The sequence below is a fragment of the Mchenga conophoros genome, linkage group LG16, assembly GCF_057382185.1.
Source record: "Mchenga conophoros isolate Kocher_MC1m ecotype Shallow Benthic linkage group LG16, M_conophoros_male_GT1.1, whole genome shotgun sequence".
NCBI classification, from domain to species: Eukaryota; Metazoa; Chordata; class Actinopteri; order Cichliformes; family Cichlidae; genus Mchenga; species Mchenga conophoros.
In genome coordinates, this window is record NC_140541.1 from 8,881,080 (window position 1) to 8,896,257 (window position 15,178).

The following is a 15,178-nucleotide window of genomic DNA, read 5'->3' on the forward strand; positions in this document are numbered from 1 at the left end:
ACAGATGGGTAAAAAAATAAAAGTATGAACCGCTACAGAGAAAAGACGAACTTAGACTGATTGCAGAGACAACCAAATCATAAGGAAAAAAATCTACATAAAACAAACACGCAGGGATGGAGGCTTATCCATCTGTTAGCTCAGACAGCCATTTACAGCACCTGACTGCCGCCACAGCCTCAAGGCTCGAATGCGGCCCTGGCAAGAGTCAAGCTCAGTGTGGAGTGACAGTGTCCTACCAATGCCTGGGGAGCGTGTCTCCACCAGATGACACCAGAGCCAAAGGGCCGAGCTTCAGACGGCGGCGAGGACAGATGACATGCATGCCGCTCGGTTCATCTGAGGGAGGGAGGCTTTTTAAAAAGGCTCTTTTGAACTAGGAGAGAAATGCGTGCGCGCTTGTGCGTGTGTGTGTTCGTGTGAAAGGTAGTTGCTGTCAGCCATGCAATTAACGAGAGGCCCCCTGATAACCACACTGGCATACGTTCGTCGCCACGCAGCAGCACAGGCGTGTTGTGACACTTGCAGACAGGCGGCCGCACTTATCCGGGCCTCCCAGTGGTCTTCATCAATCTGTTCCCCTTTTCAACAACAGACACTTGAAGACGTCACATACGCTCACATGGACATCAAGGAGAATACCACTTGAATTAAGAATTTAAATGTTATTTTTATGGCCGAAGACAGTCCACTGAACATTTATGACAACTCAACATCGAGAAACCAGAGAACTACAGCTCTATCTGCATCCAGCTTATACAGCGATTTAAATATAAATGATGCAGTTATCTTTGCTTCTCAGTCATTCAAGCTAACTGAAGCACTACCTGCTCTTATGGTTGCAGTTCAATTTAAAATAACATTACACATTAAAATATCAACTATAAAAGTGATTACATTTGTCATGTGCAATGTACAGGCTCATAGGATTGACTGTACAATTTTCAAGATTCACCTCTTCTGAATAAACAAAAGATTAAAATTCTATTAAAGTCAGGGTGTGCGAAGATGAAAAATTCCTCAATACTACTACATGCAATGTTATAATATCATCTGGAAATCTGGTTAAAAAAAAATAATACATTTGCATTTATAAATAGAGTCTGGTTAGAAGGCTTGGGTGGTATCAAGCTATAAAATGGTATGTAGGTATATAGATAGAATGCTCCTTGTTCCGATAAGATGACACTGATGTGCCATCGTGAGATGATATATTGTAGTGCACTGCACAAAAACCTAAGCGCAGCTTCTGATGAAGGAACATCCAGCTGAGCTCAGTGAGCTGTGAAACATGGGGCTGCAAGTCGCAAATGAAACGTAAATAGTAAACTTTAAGTATTTTGGGTTTAGTCCTGTTGACAGAAGAGAGCCAGCCAGCACAAACAACAAATATAGACTATTTGTTGATAGAAGAGTAAACACAGCAACACTTCTGGATCTACATTTAGCTCGCTGACGTGCTGATGGTCTGCTCCCGTGACAAGAGTCATCAGGGCCTGCAATAAGCTGTGGAAGAAGTTATGAGCTTCCCAAACTAAGGAAGAAAATGATCAGTGTAGCTAACAATATGAGTGCTAGCATAAGCAGCCTTATTGTTAACATGCCTGTACTGAATGTGGTCATGCTACGCTGTGGTCCAGCAATTGTCAGTTTATCCTGCTATTACACGTAACAGATGCAGAAGCCTGGTATGTGCACTGCAAGCAATCTAGACTTCTAATTACACAATGGAATTTATATTTAATCATCAGTTATTTTCTATTAGTTGCAAGCTCCCAGTCACATTATCTCAACCTAATAGGTCCCTCACACGTACAGCAACTGCTCTGGAGGCTTCGTATAGACACCCGACACTAAATTCAAATTCAACTGTTGTCTAAAAATTGACTGTGCTCGCACAAACAGAAGACTTAAAAGTGTATCTTTGAGAGCGCACACGTATTGCTTTGAGCGAGCTGGGCATACCAAGGGGAGCCTCGACAAGCTGAGCCGGGGGTGGTGGTGTATTGGAATGATACGGGGGATGGACATACAGACACCTCTTTGAAAATGATACACTGCCCTGGCTGGCAGCAAGCGCCACTCCAGATCCCCTCAGACAGGCAGAGAGGATGCCAAGCAGTTGGGATTTAGACTGTAATGAGCATGGCTGCGCACACACTAAGACACACACACATGCACACACACACACACACTCTAAGTGGCTATGTCGACTCAACAATGCAGCCAACTGCAAAGATTACACGGATGTGTGCAAAAGAGATGAACAACAAAGCAAAACTGATAGACCGATATGAATTCCTGGCCAATGCATACCAGCATAGTCACATACTAATACCAATTAGGGTGGCCATAGTGAGGCTCTATTTACACTAAAAAAAACACATAAAAGTACACACAAATAAAAACCTACACTTATGAGGACATTCCCCTCAGTCTCCTCCTGAAACCCATAACCTTCAGAAAAAGGATGCTTACAAACAAAGTCGACTAAAAATATTTGGGTAAATAAAATAAAAGAGGGAAGGTCTGCAAAAAACAAAGCAGACAACCACGTAAATGCACACACACACTTTATATATATATATATATATATATATATATATATATATATATATATAATATATATATATATATATATATATATATATATATATAACATCGTAATACTGTTTAACTTTCGCAGTTATTGCCAAACCTCTTGCACTCAAGTTGTGTCTAACAATGTTTTCAGATTTCAGCTCATAAACTGACATAAAATGTTAAATATTATCATAACCAGCTGAAGTGATGATCAACACAACAAATATGACTTCCTAGACCTTATTACTCCATCCTATCAAACATGTAACGAGGTTACCAAAGACAAAACAAAGAGTGTAGTTTGATTGAGCTCAATAGTGTAGCTGGATGGGCCTGTTTTTTTCCCCCTGACCTTCATGTGTCAAGACTTAAAAATTTAATTTTTTAATTGTGGACTTTCCAGCCTCGCATCAAACCTCTTGGTCTCTTAGAAAGAAAGGATATAATTGGGAGGCAGGAAGTTCCAGCTGAGGACGTGATTGGCCAAAGCCAAGTAGCGCTGGAAGACAGAAGACATCTGGGCATTGAGGTTTTCTCGGCGGCTGAACTCCTGCAGCACCTCCATGGTCATCATGAAGATCTGGCGGAGGCCGTCCTCCTAGAAGAAGTGGATGGAAGAACAGATGGATGCATGAGTTAAAGAGCAATAAAGTGAATACGTCAGGAGAGCGTAGAGGACAGGTGGGACAGTGGGGGACAAACCTGGAACAGTCGCTTGCAGTTACCGTGGAACTCCATGCTGAGGCCAATGCTGCTGGTCTTACTGGAGCTGGAGAACTCACTGAGCAGAGCGGTCAGGATGGAGCAGGCCAGCGTTTGCTGCAGAAGAGAATGATTGTATGATTGTGCAGGTCAATGGTTACATAAAAAGTTACACTAACATCCATCTTTTTCGAAGATTATTTGTCACGAGCCGGAAAGAAGGAAACCTCTTGAGGCCTCACGTGAAAAGACCGTCTGCTAACTGCAAACACAGATGATTAAAGGGCGCATGTTACAGTTATCCCCATCTGCACTTTTTTTATTCTTGGAGTCAAGTAGAGTAACTTTACATGATTTACAGTTTCCTTATTCTTAATGCAGCTCACCGCTCCAAATAAAGCACCTGTCTTCTGATTGGCTGCACAAAAGATTTCAGAAGTGGTTGGAGAAGCTTTGCCGACAGCCAAAACGCAGCATCCTATCTGAAGCCTGAGCTTTGGTTTACAGGAATTACATGTATACACACTGATCTCATTGTTTAAAACTGAGGACATGTTTATTATGAGCAACTGCAACTTTAACAGTGAAAAACATCCGTAAGTGTACATGTTTTAGAGCGTGCTATTGATGAATGTCCCGCGATACACAAATCGGAGAAGAAGCAAAACAAAAACAAGTTGTGGTTGGTAACAGGAGCACTAACTGGACAGCAGAGAAAACAAAAAATTAGAAAACACTTTGTGTTGCCTTTTGTATGAGCTTGTCTATGGACCAGCAAGAAGATATCCAGTCATCACTGGATATAAAAAGGACGAATCAACCCATTATATCCTTAAATTTCTTGTTCATCCAAAAGATAAACAATGATTAAGAATAAATAAAAAAAGAAAAAAGAATCTGAACAAGAGTTGCTTGATTAATATGTCTCAACAACTAATTATTGATTTTGAAATTCAATATTTAAAACACTGTACAAATTTAAATTAAAAAAAATTAGGACGCTGTAAAAATGTAAATAAAAACAGCAATGATTTGCAATTCTCATAAGCTCACCTTTTATTCACAATAGAGCACAGAAAATTATTAAACAGAGAAAATCTATCATTAAGAAAAATATTAGCTCATTTCAAATTTGATGGTAACAAAAGCTCTCAAAAAAGTTGGAATCGGGCAGCAAAAGTGGTACCAAAGAGAAACAGCTGGGGGATTATTTGGCAGCTAATTAGGTAAACTGGCAACAGGTCAATAACATGATTAGGTATAAAAAGAGAATCTTAAGGAGTGTCTCAGAGGTAAAGGTTTACCAGTCTGCAAAAAACTCCCACTACAAACAGTGGAATAGTTTATGAAAGAAAGTCCTTGAGGTAAACTTGTGAAGATAATATTAAAAGATTCCGAAAATCTGGAGAAATCTCTGCGTGCAAAGGACAAGGCCAAATATTGACACTCGATGCCTGTGATCTTTGGAGCATATGCTCCCATTGAGATGAGGCCTTTTTCAGGGAAGGCCTTGAATATTTCCTAAACCACATACTGCATCTATAACAAGAGCATGGCTTCACAGTGGAAGAGTTCAGCCGCTGAAGTGGCCTGTGCAGACCTTTTACCAATTATAAAAACATTTTGGCACATAATTCAATGAAAAATACATCAAAGACCCAGGACTGTGAACAGCTACAATCCTTTATCTGACAAGAATGGGACAGCATTCTTCTCCCAGAGGTCCAGCAGTGGGTCAGTTCCCAGATGTTTACACAATGTTGCTGCTACACAATGTTGTTGCTACACAGTGAGAAACATGGTCCTGTCCCATCCTTATTCTGTGCTCCCTTGTGAATAAAATATTGGTTTATTAGATTCAGTTTTTATTGACATTTTACAGTGTTCAACTTCAACGTCTGACGAAGACGTCATAACCAAAAAAGGGCTTTAGGGCCAGATTCAAAAGACTGGGGGAACATGGTGTCATTAGAAGGTGACCATTTGGGGGATTTCAGTGCAAACAACAACAAATAAGTTTGTGCATGATCAATAAAATTCAGTCTGATTTGTAGGGGGCGGAAAAAAAGCACTTTTAGCCCTTTACACAACATAGTTGCCTTCTCGTATGAGAAACAAATGAAGTAGTGCCACCTACTGGATTAGGATTTCTTTTCAGAGCAGCATGCTGAAGTCATATGATTATATTTTCTATATATGGGAGACAATTATTTTGCATTTAATGAGCAAATGTGGTAAGGCGCACAAGTACTCTGGCATTAATTTTATACCCTGGTATGTTTTTTTTCCCCTTTTTTCTCTGATAATAATCGAAGCACAGGTCCTCGATGTCCTTTCTTTTAACCGCAAGAACATGCCTGAAGCTGCTTTCTCAACATAGCCTTTGTGCCATTTCTTTCTCTGTTTTCCAACTGCGCTGTAATCTGAGCCAGATCTGAACCAGGGAGCCAGTGAGGCTCACCAAGCCCCAAATATAACAGATACGAATCAAAGCTTTAATCCAGTTTTACTAACAAGAAGTTACTCAATACTTTCCATTAATTGTGCACATTTGCAAAGTCTGGATAACTTCTTCCATCTTTTTGGGCAATTACTCAGTTATTCTGACAGTGTATAAATGTGAAGTCTTGGAGCCATAATGTCTCAACTGTTGTTTCTTTTCAATTTATCTGTGCAAATGTATGATGAATGAAACCTAAAAATCCTCATATTTAAAAATAAACGAACAAAGACAAAAACCTTTTTCCCCTCTCTTGCTTAACCTGATGATGATCAATCCCGCCCCCCGTTTGGCAAATCTGATCACGCCGCCATCTTCCTCATGCCAAAATACAAACAAAGGCTGAAACAGGAAGTTCCGGTTCAGAGGAAGGTCGCGCGCTGGACGGATCAATCGGTGGCCGCGTTACAGGACGCACTCGATGACGCAGACTGGGGCATGTTCAGAAACAGCTCCGACGATGACGTCAACGTGTTTACGGAAGCGGTTGTGGGATTCATCGGGAAACTAGCGGATGATACCGTGGAGACAAAGACTATCACAACGTTTCCCAACCAGAAGCCGTGGGTGGATAAAACCATCCGCAACGCTCTGAGATCCCGCACCGCTGCCTACAACACGGGACTCATGACGGGGGACATGGACCCGTACAAAGCCGCGTCATATAACGTGCGGAGGGCGGTGAAAGAGGCGAAGCAGCGCTACGGGAGGAAACTAGAGTCACAACTCCAACAGAGTGACTCTAGGAGCCTGTGGCGGGGACTAAGGACAATAACGGACTATAAAGCACCAACAACCGGTATGACGAACGCGGCCGTGACTCTGGCAGACGAGCTGAACACTTTCTATGCTCGCTTCGAGGCTGCAGCTAAGGTCTCCAACAATGCTAGTGTTAGCGGCGCTAACGGCTGCAGACAGGAAGATACTGCCAGCACCGGAAACGTGCTCGTCATCTCCGAGCATGAAGTAAGGAGAGCCTTCAAGAGAGTGAACACCAGGAAAGCAGCAGGACCAGACGGCATCCCAGGTCGTATCCTAAGAGACTGCGCATACCAGCTAGCTCCTGTGTTCACTGAGATATTCAACATCTCTTTATCTCAGTCGGTGATCCCCACATGCTTCAAAGAGTCCATCATTGTTCCTGTCCCGAAGAAACCCCACCCTGCTTCTCTCAATGACTATCGCCCTGTAGCCCTCACCTCAGTAGTGATGAAGTGCTTTGAACGCCTGGTCAGAGACTTCATCATTTCTTCACTACCAGACACACTGGACCCACTACAGTTCGCTTACCGTCCAAATCGTTCCACAGACGATGCCATCTCTCATCTCCTCCACACATCACTCACTCACTTGGACACTAGAAGGGGGAATTATGTTAAAATGCTCTTCATAGACTACAGCTCTGCATTTAACACCATAATTCCCTCCACACTCACCACCAAGCTGGAGCATCTGGGACTCAGCTCATCTATGTGTCAGTGGATCTCCAACTTCCTAACTGGCAGACCACAGGCAGTAAGGATGGGCGGACATGTCTCAGCCTCCACCACTCTCAGCACTGGAGCCCCCCAGGGGTGTGTTCTGAGCCCCCTGCTGTACTCTTTGTACACATATGACTGTGTGGCCACTACCAGCTCCACCACCATCATCAAGTTTGCTGACGACACCGTCGTGGTGGGCCTGATCTCTGATAACAACGAGACGGCCTACCTGAAGGAGATTAGGAATCTGGAGAACTGGTGCCAGAGGAACAACCTCCTTCTAAACGTCAGTAAGACAAAGGAGCTGATAGTGGACTTCAGCACTAAGCAGGAGAGGAACTACCAGACCCCCGTCATCAACGAGTGCCCAGTGGAGAGAGTGGACAGCTTCAAATACCTCGGAGTTCACATCACGCAGGACCTGTCATGGTCCTGTCACATCAACACCGTGGTGAAAAAGGCCCGTCAGCGTCTCTACCACCTCAGACGCTTGAGAGACTTCCAACTGCCCTCCAAGGTGCTCAGGAACTTTTACTCGTGCACCATAGAGAGCATCCTGGCGGGAAACATCTTAACCTGGTTCGGGAACAGCACCATGCAGGACAGACGAGCTCTACAGAGGGTTGTGCGGTCAGCTGAGCGCACCATCCGCTCCGAGCTCCCTGACCTGCACTCAATCTACAGCAGGCGGTGCTGGACCAAGGCCAGGAAGATCGTGAAGGACCTCAGCCATCCCAACAACAGACTGTTCTCTCTGTTGAGGTCAGGAAAGCGATTCCGCTCCCTGAAGACCAACACAGAGAGACTGAGGAGGAGCTTCTTCCCGCAGGCGATACGGTCTCTCAATCACACCACCACACAGTACTGACCCACACATATGGTTCTTACACACACACTGGACTTTCTGGACTTTGGTTTTGCACAACACTGGTCACTATATTCTTCATTTCCGGTTAATACTTGTACAGCTGCTGTTATTGTGTATATATTTATTTATATTTAGATTTCTTCATACATTCTTATATAGTTCTATATTGTGTATTGTGTATTTTGTTGTACAGTTATTTTATTTTCAACTTTAATTTATATATTTATCTTTATCTTATTCTTCCCAGTTAAATTTACCCTTCATTCTAATTTGTGTTGTACAGTTATTTCATTTTTAACCTTAATTTATATTTTATTCCTTCCTAGTTAAATTTACCCTTTTTAATTTTTCATATTTATTTCCTATCTTATTCATAGCCTTTTCCTTTTTTTGTTTTCTTTAGGTCACGAGCAGTTGTCCAAGCATTTCACTACATATCGTACTGTGTATGACTGTGTACGTGACAAATAAAATTTGAATTTGATGATTGATTTTGTGTACATTGTAACTAACAACACGTACTCTTTAGGCCACTGAGAGCTACTCATGTATTATTCAGCTGCGTCTCTCTCACCACTGCAGGGTTCCCGCTGCTGATGAGCTGTCCGACCTCGAGTAAGATGCTTTTGCAGTTGATGCTTTTGTCCAGCGAGCCTCTCTTCACGATGACCGCCACAGCTAGCAGGATCTGCTCACGCACATATTTCTGCAGACTAGAAGGAACAGGAAGGCATTCTGATTTATTTTTCCCGCATCCAAAACATTAAGTTCTACTGGCATTTTTGTAGTGAGGTCTGTAAAAGCTCTACATATTTAATAATATAGTAAACCACAAAGGTTTTGTAATGCATTTATTATTGTTTCTTACTTGGGTCTCTGCAAAACGTAGGTGAGAAGGAATGCCCGGAGTGACTCAATGCTGGTCTTTTCCAGCAGGATCCACTCCCGCACGACAGCCTCCATGATGGCTGTGGCTGCCTGGAAAAGCACATAGTCCACCTTACTGGTCTCTGGAGAGGGAAAAAATAACGGGACAAAAGAGAAATATTAGAAGTGAAAAAGATAGTGGGGGAAAAAAAAAGGTTGAAAATAATGGGTTAAATAATAATATTTAACATAATGACATTGAAGACATTGTGAATGCTTCCTGGCCATCCAGTGTAGATGTCAGTGAAACTGTTGGGAAGACAACGATGGAGAAACGTGAACATTTTCTTTGTACTCTATAATCTGCAGATTCTGACAGAAATCTGCAACTATCCTTTGAAGCACCGCTCCTCTAAAACAGCCATAAGGATAATTATTAGGTCATATGTAAATAACAAAATAACTTTATAACTTAAAGCAAAACTGAGAAACATAAAGTCCGAAACAAGTCTTTATATTAAGGCCATCAGTCAAACAATACTGTTTGGTCTGGGTCTGAACAGAGCGCGTTGTGTGTGACGTCTTCTTTGCGGCCGCTTTGAGCGCTCACACTAGAGCGCGTTTGCTGTCACATTTTATTTGTAGTGTGAACAAGCAGCCAAAAAAAATCAGATTTGATAAAAAAAAAATCAGAATTGAGCATTAAGACCTGCAGTGTGAACGTAGCCTAAGTTGCTTCCATGTGACTGACTGTGACCAAGATGCAAGTTTCTCCTCTTTAGCCTCAAATATTTTCAGAAAGTTTCAAATTTCAGTTTTTAATTTATCTTTAGCCCAGTCTCCCTTGTACTGAGCTCAGGAGGATGTTAATAGATAAAGGTCCACCAATATCATGAAAAATGTAACTTGCGTTACTGATGCATCGGTGAACAGTGCTGTCCGACATCATCCTGAGCCCACACAGTCATCTTTAACCACAAAATCAGGTTTGCTTTCAACGCAATGCCATCCCAGCGTCTATTCAGGACGAGATTTTTTTTAACGTGTACATTTTAATTGTCGAACTATGCAGCTGCTTACACAATGGGGAACTTTCTCCATTCATATTTGTGAGAGACACTTTCTATAGGCAATTATGTAACCATTTAACCCTACCTGGTAGTCAGTTACACGTATGGATTTCTTTTAACATGAGACAACACAGACAATTTTTTCAACCTGTTATTGCCACGAAATTTACAGTGGACTCTGTACCATTAGCAATCAAACATAAGGTTCAAATCAGTAAAACTGTACAGTTAACACAATGTCCACATATCTCTGTTGATGGGGTTTGCAACAAAAAGCCAATGAATACTCATATTTTGTTTTCAAAGCTGCACAGCTCACATGTTTTCATACAGTACATAAGTCACGGATCAAACAATAATAATATTCTGTACACATGAGACTCCACATACAGACCACATCACTAAAATGTCTAGATCATACCCACACACACCACAGGTGAAGGTTTATGACAGGAAAAAAACATGAAGGGGAGAAGACACTGAGTAGCCTTTATAAGATAAACTCATATTTATAAAACAATATGCAAGTTAAAATATTAAATACAATGCTTACCCAAGATGTGCTTGCAAATGGCAAAGGGGGACTTGGACTTCCTGAAGGAGAGGAATACATGTTCAGCATGCTGTCTCTGCTCTGTGCTGACCATAGACGGCGGTGCCTGTAAAACACAAAACAAAGTCAGTTTTCTGCAAGTGAGGTCGAACCACTTACACACAGCTTTTAAACAGGACATCAACTCTTCTCCACTGAATGACTTTGAATTAAATACCACTTTCAAAGCTTTAACAGAAGATGGCAATTTTCGAATGGCTTAACTTGTTAGCACAGTGCTGATAAAAAGTATATTTACTTCTACATCAGCTTTCAAACCAGGTTTGCAAATTTGCAACACTAGTTCTAATAAAGCTGGTCTGTATGGGAGGTTTCTAAAACCTTTTTTAAACTGAGGATTAAAGGGTTAAGAGCTCTGCGATACAAATGAGAGACGCCCCATGTAGTTATTTAAAAGCAATCAATAAAATCTTATTATGTAATGAATGGGGAGCCAGTGTAATTTGTCTGGGATTGTTTTACGAGTTCCCCGTGAGTTGCCTGGTTGCTGTTTAGTACCTGCTGTAAACAGGCGACAGCTGCATCACTTAGAAAACAACAGAATAGGGTGTAGTAGTAGTAATATTTCAGAGACAGACTTGCATAAGTAAGTCTTAAGTACAGTTTTGTTGCCCAGGAAAATAAAAGGCAAACAAATTGTTTTAAACTACTAAGATATGCAATAGAAATAAACATTTTAAAGGGAATATGGTAGAATGATTATCTGTATTCTACCTGATGTTATTGTTTGTATTTGTGAAGTGTTGTTTTATCCAATTTTAATTTTACTTTCATATTAAAATCAATAAATCCTAGTCTGTATGAACTTACATGGCTAATAGCAAACATTTGAGATATTTGACAGGACACTACACAAAGTGTCGTGTTTTTTTGTTTCTCTCTTTGTTATTAAATGTAATCAATCAGTCAATCCATTCCACCATCTAACAGCTTCTGTGCTATTAGAACTGAAAGATGAGCCCTGACTGGCAGCCACTCACTCAGCTCAATGGCAATGCCCCGAGGACAGAAAGCATCACTAAGATTGGAGACAGTACACAGTACAGTATGTACAGTGTACAGAGGAAATGTCTCGTTATAAAAATCAATACTATCGTAAAACTTGGCAGCAAATACTGTTTTTGTACCTTACAGAAGCACACAAAATAACGACAGAAAGCTTCATAAGAATGAAAAATCTAACTAACTCCAAATACACAGAAATAAAAGTGAGATAGTGCAACACAGAAATTTCTATTGAGCACGCTCGCCATGATACAGCTCAGCAGGAAAGTCACATTCCAGACCTAATTGCAGTAAAAGCAGCTCTGCGGCGAAAGGCAGCAGAGGAAAGAAAGGCCTTTTTATCTGAGAGCGCAGACACGCGTACACATACACAGACTTCATTTTTTAAGCCACGTAAACTACCATGGTCAGATGGCAGACAATGCACTAAAATATAATACAATCTATCATCTCCCTTGATAGTAAAACATAAATGTAAAACAGATAAAGCTGCCACAATGACACGCAGTAAATAAAACGCAGAGCAATAAGAATCAAGATCATACTATGTTAGAAATGTACTGTTTATATTCTCAGCAGCATATGTAGCAGAGTAGTATCACAGACAACCACTGTTGTGGGGTCAAGCTGTGTCTTCATGTTAAGCATATCTCAACTGCTATAGGGTGAAAGGCACGGTACACCCTAAACAGGTCGCCAGTCTACCGCAGAGAGACAGGCGATCATTCACGCCCACATTTCCACCTATAGACAATTTAGAATCACCAGTTATGCTATCATGCACGCATGAATGTCTTTGACCTGTGTGATGAAGCCGGAATACCCAGTCTCCACACAGAAAACCCCGGCCAACTGGGGGATTCAAACCAACTCGGAAGTTGCTAACAAATTTGTGCAGGGACAACATCCACAATTAGTCTAACAACACATCTTTAAAAGAGAAGCGAAATAAGCTTTGATTTTAGGCCTGAATCAATGAGAGGCACAAAAATGACAAGAAACATTATGTAGGCATTTAGTCATAGAACCGGAAAAGTATGAGGTGTGGTCGCACTCCTGACATTTAGACAACAAAAACAAAACCCAGTATCAGCTGGGCTCTGCTTTCTAGGATAAGAGCGTTAGACTTAACTTTTTTTTTTTTTTAATGAATGCTATGTCTTTTATAAAGGGCAAAACCTTCATATTCAGCTTTTGTAACTAAAAACAAAACAAAATTATTTTCTAGGATCTTAATAGAATTTTATTCTTTGGGTCAAAACATTTTACTTTTGAGTTTCACTGCGTAGTAATGTTACCATCACCTCACAAGGTGTAGTATTGTATTTAAATGAAAAACCAAAGATACTGCTGCATCATTGCACACATTTAGAAAAGCCATCCTTGGACCTACATGGATCACTCGGTGGGCTGGTTCCCCTGGCTGCATGTATAACACTCCTATTCTAGAGTGCACTAGTCCCAAAAAAATTTACCTGATAAGCATAATGTTAACATACTGTCACACACTGTGTTGATATAGACAGTCACTTTATTAGGGAAAACTGAATATCTAATCAGCCAACAACTTGGCAGCAACTCACTGCACTTAGGCCATGGTCAACAGGACCTGCTAAAGTTGAAACAATGCATCAGAAAGGAAAAAAGGTGATTTAAATTACTTTGAATGTTATATGGTTGTTGGCGCCAGACAGGCCGGTCTGAGTATTTCAGAAACTGCTGATTTACTGCCATTTTCCCCACACAGCCATCTCTAGGTTTCACAGAGAATGATCCGGAAAAGACAAAACATCCAGTGAGCCCCAGTTCTCTGGATGAAAATGCCTTGTTGTTGTCAGAGGTCAGAGTAGGGAAGTCGAGCAGAGTCACAATAACTCATAATGAGGTCTCTGAATGCACATCACACCAAACCCTGAAGGAGATGGACTACAGCAGAAGCAGCAGCAGAATTGGAAAACAAAAGTCTGCTGTGACATTCGGATGGTACGGTCAGAATTTGAAAGCATGGATCTGTTCCTTGTATCAACATTTACCAAAGGAAATTATTCCAGCACCTTGCTGAATGTTTTCCATGAATAATTAAAAGTTCTTAAGGCATAACGAGAGTCCAACTCGGTACTAGCAACGTGTACTTAGCCAAGTGACCCGTGTGTGTGTGTGTACATGAATCCATAAAACAAGAGGAGCTTGATAAGCAGACATCACGAAGACACCTGCTGCTGACTGAAATATGAACATTTAGGACTTGTGCGTTTGCTAGAACATATTGTTCTCCTAACTGTGCATGACATCAGAAAGGGTGATTTTAGTTTTAAACCCTAACAAGATGGCAGAAAGTACGAGCAGACTGCAGCTAGCACTCAGACTCATGACATGCACATGGTTAGCCACTTGCTCTTAGCTGAAGTATTCAGCCTAATTTGTAGCAACGGGAGCTGTTACGAGAGGAGGGCAGAGGGTCAAACACTTGATGCGAGCGAGTGTTGGAGGAAGCACGGGATAAGCTAGCAACAGTGATATCGAGTACACCGCACCGAGATGCTCAGAGTACAAAAAAAACTTGATGTAACGGCTGAAAGGGCACCGACACGAACCGCTGAAGTTTGTGGAAAACTGAGCCACATTGGAAAGCGTCCAAACACGGAGAAATATTTTAAGGTGATGGTGCCGTGTGATAGGAACGACAGGGAACAGCGGGAGAAATGTTTGGAGAAAGAGCGGATTATTTTTTTTTCTCTGCGGGATGGAGACAACCCAGGCGCTGCGCCACGCATCGCTCACATTCTCCGGTAAAAACTGAACACATTAAACAACAACAACCGGGACCAAAATGACCCCCGCCGGAGCCCCCAACCGCCTAACTCCACCCAAGACTGAGTTAAGATACGTTCACCGTCCTTCCCAGGGCCGCAGACCGGCAGTGAATGTCTCACCATTAAAACTTTGGCAGCGCTTTCCAGCTGTGTGATCACTTCTGGTGCACCGACCGCCGCCATCATCGTCGTCCCTCTCCAATGACGCGCCATGCGCTCTGCATTGTGGGATTACTGCGCTGGTTACCCGTCGCGTGCACACGGCGGGTTGTGTAACCACAACAAGTTTGTGGTTGCCAGTGTGACGGCTCGTGCAGCCAGCAACATATTCAGTTATTATTATCATCATCATTATTATTATTGGTGTTGTTGTTGTTGGGAATGGATTAGAAGTAGATACATCCACAATCGACCTGAAAATGAATGTTATTCTTGGATTTTTTTTTTTTTAAATTTAAATCAACATTTGTTTAAACGTACACAGGTATACTTATAAGTTACTAATAAGTTTTTTGTTCTTTACTATTGCAATAACGGTTGCATTTCTGTCATATTTCTTGAGATCAAATTCGCCCATATGTGGCCATGAAGCTAAATACTCCTGTTCTTTGTAACAACAAACTGTAATCAGTATGGAACTTCTGTGTCATGTTCCTTTTATAAAGTAATTCACGAG

General features: G+C 41.6%; 1 protein-coding gene across 1 annotated transcript in view; it reads right to left on the minus strand.

Moving 5' to 3' along the window:
* Window positions 1-14,771, minus strand: part of xpo4 (exportin 4) — a 64,243-nt gene extending 49,472 nt beyond the window's left edge. The window contains exons 1-6 of the mRNA XM_085248332.1: window positions 14,623-14,771; window positions 10,625-10,730; window positions 9,003-9,144; window positions 8,709-8,847; window positions 3,286-3,402; window positions 3,028-3,181 (exon numbers count right to left, since the gene is read on the minus strand). Of these exons, the coding sequence (XP_085104458.1) occupies window positions 3,028-3,181; window positions 3,286-3,402; window positions 8,709-8,847; window positions 9,003-9,144; window positions 10,625-10,730; window positions 14,623-14,715 (751 nt within the window). The 5' untranslated portion in view covers window positions 14,716-14,771. The remainder of the gene's footprint in view (window positions 1-3,027; window positions 3,182-3,285; window positions 3,403-8,708; window positions 8,848-9,002; window positions 9,145-10,624; window positions 10,731-14,622) is intronic.
* Window positions 14,772-15,178: the final 407 nt, after the last annotated feature.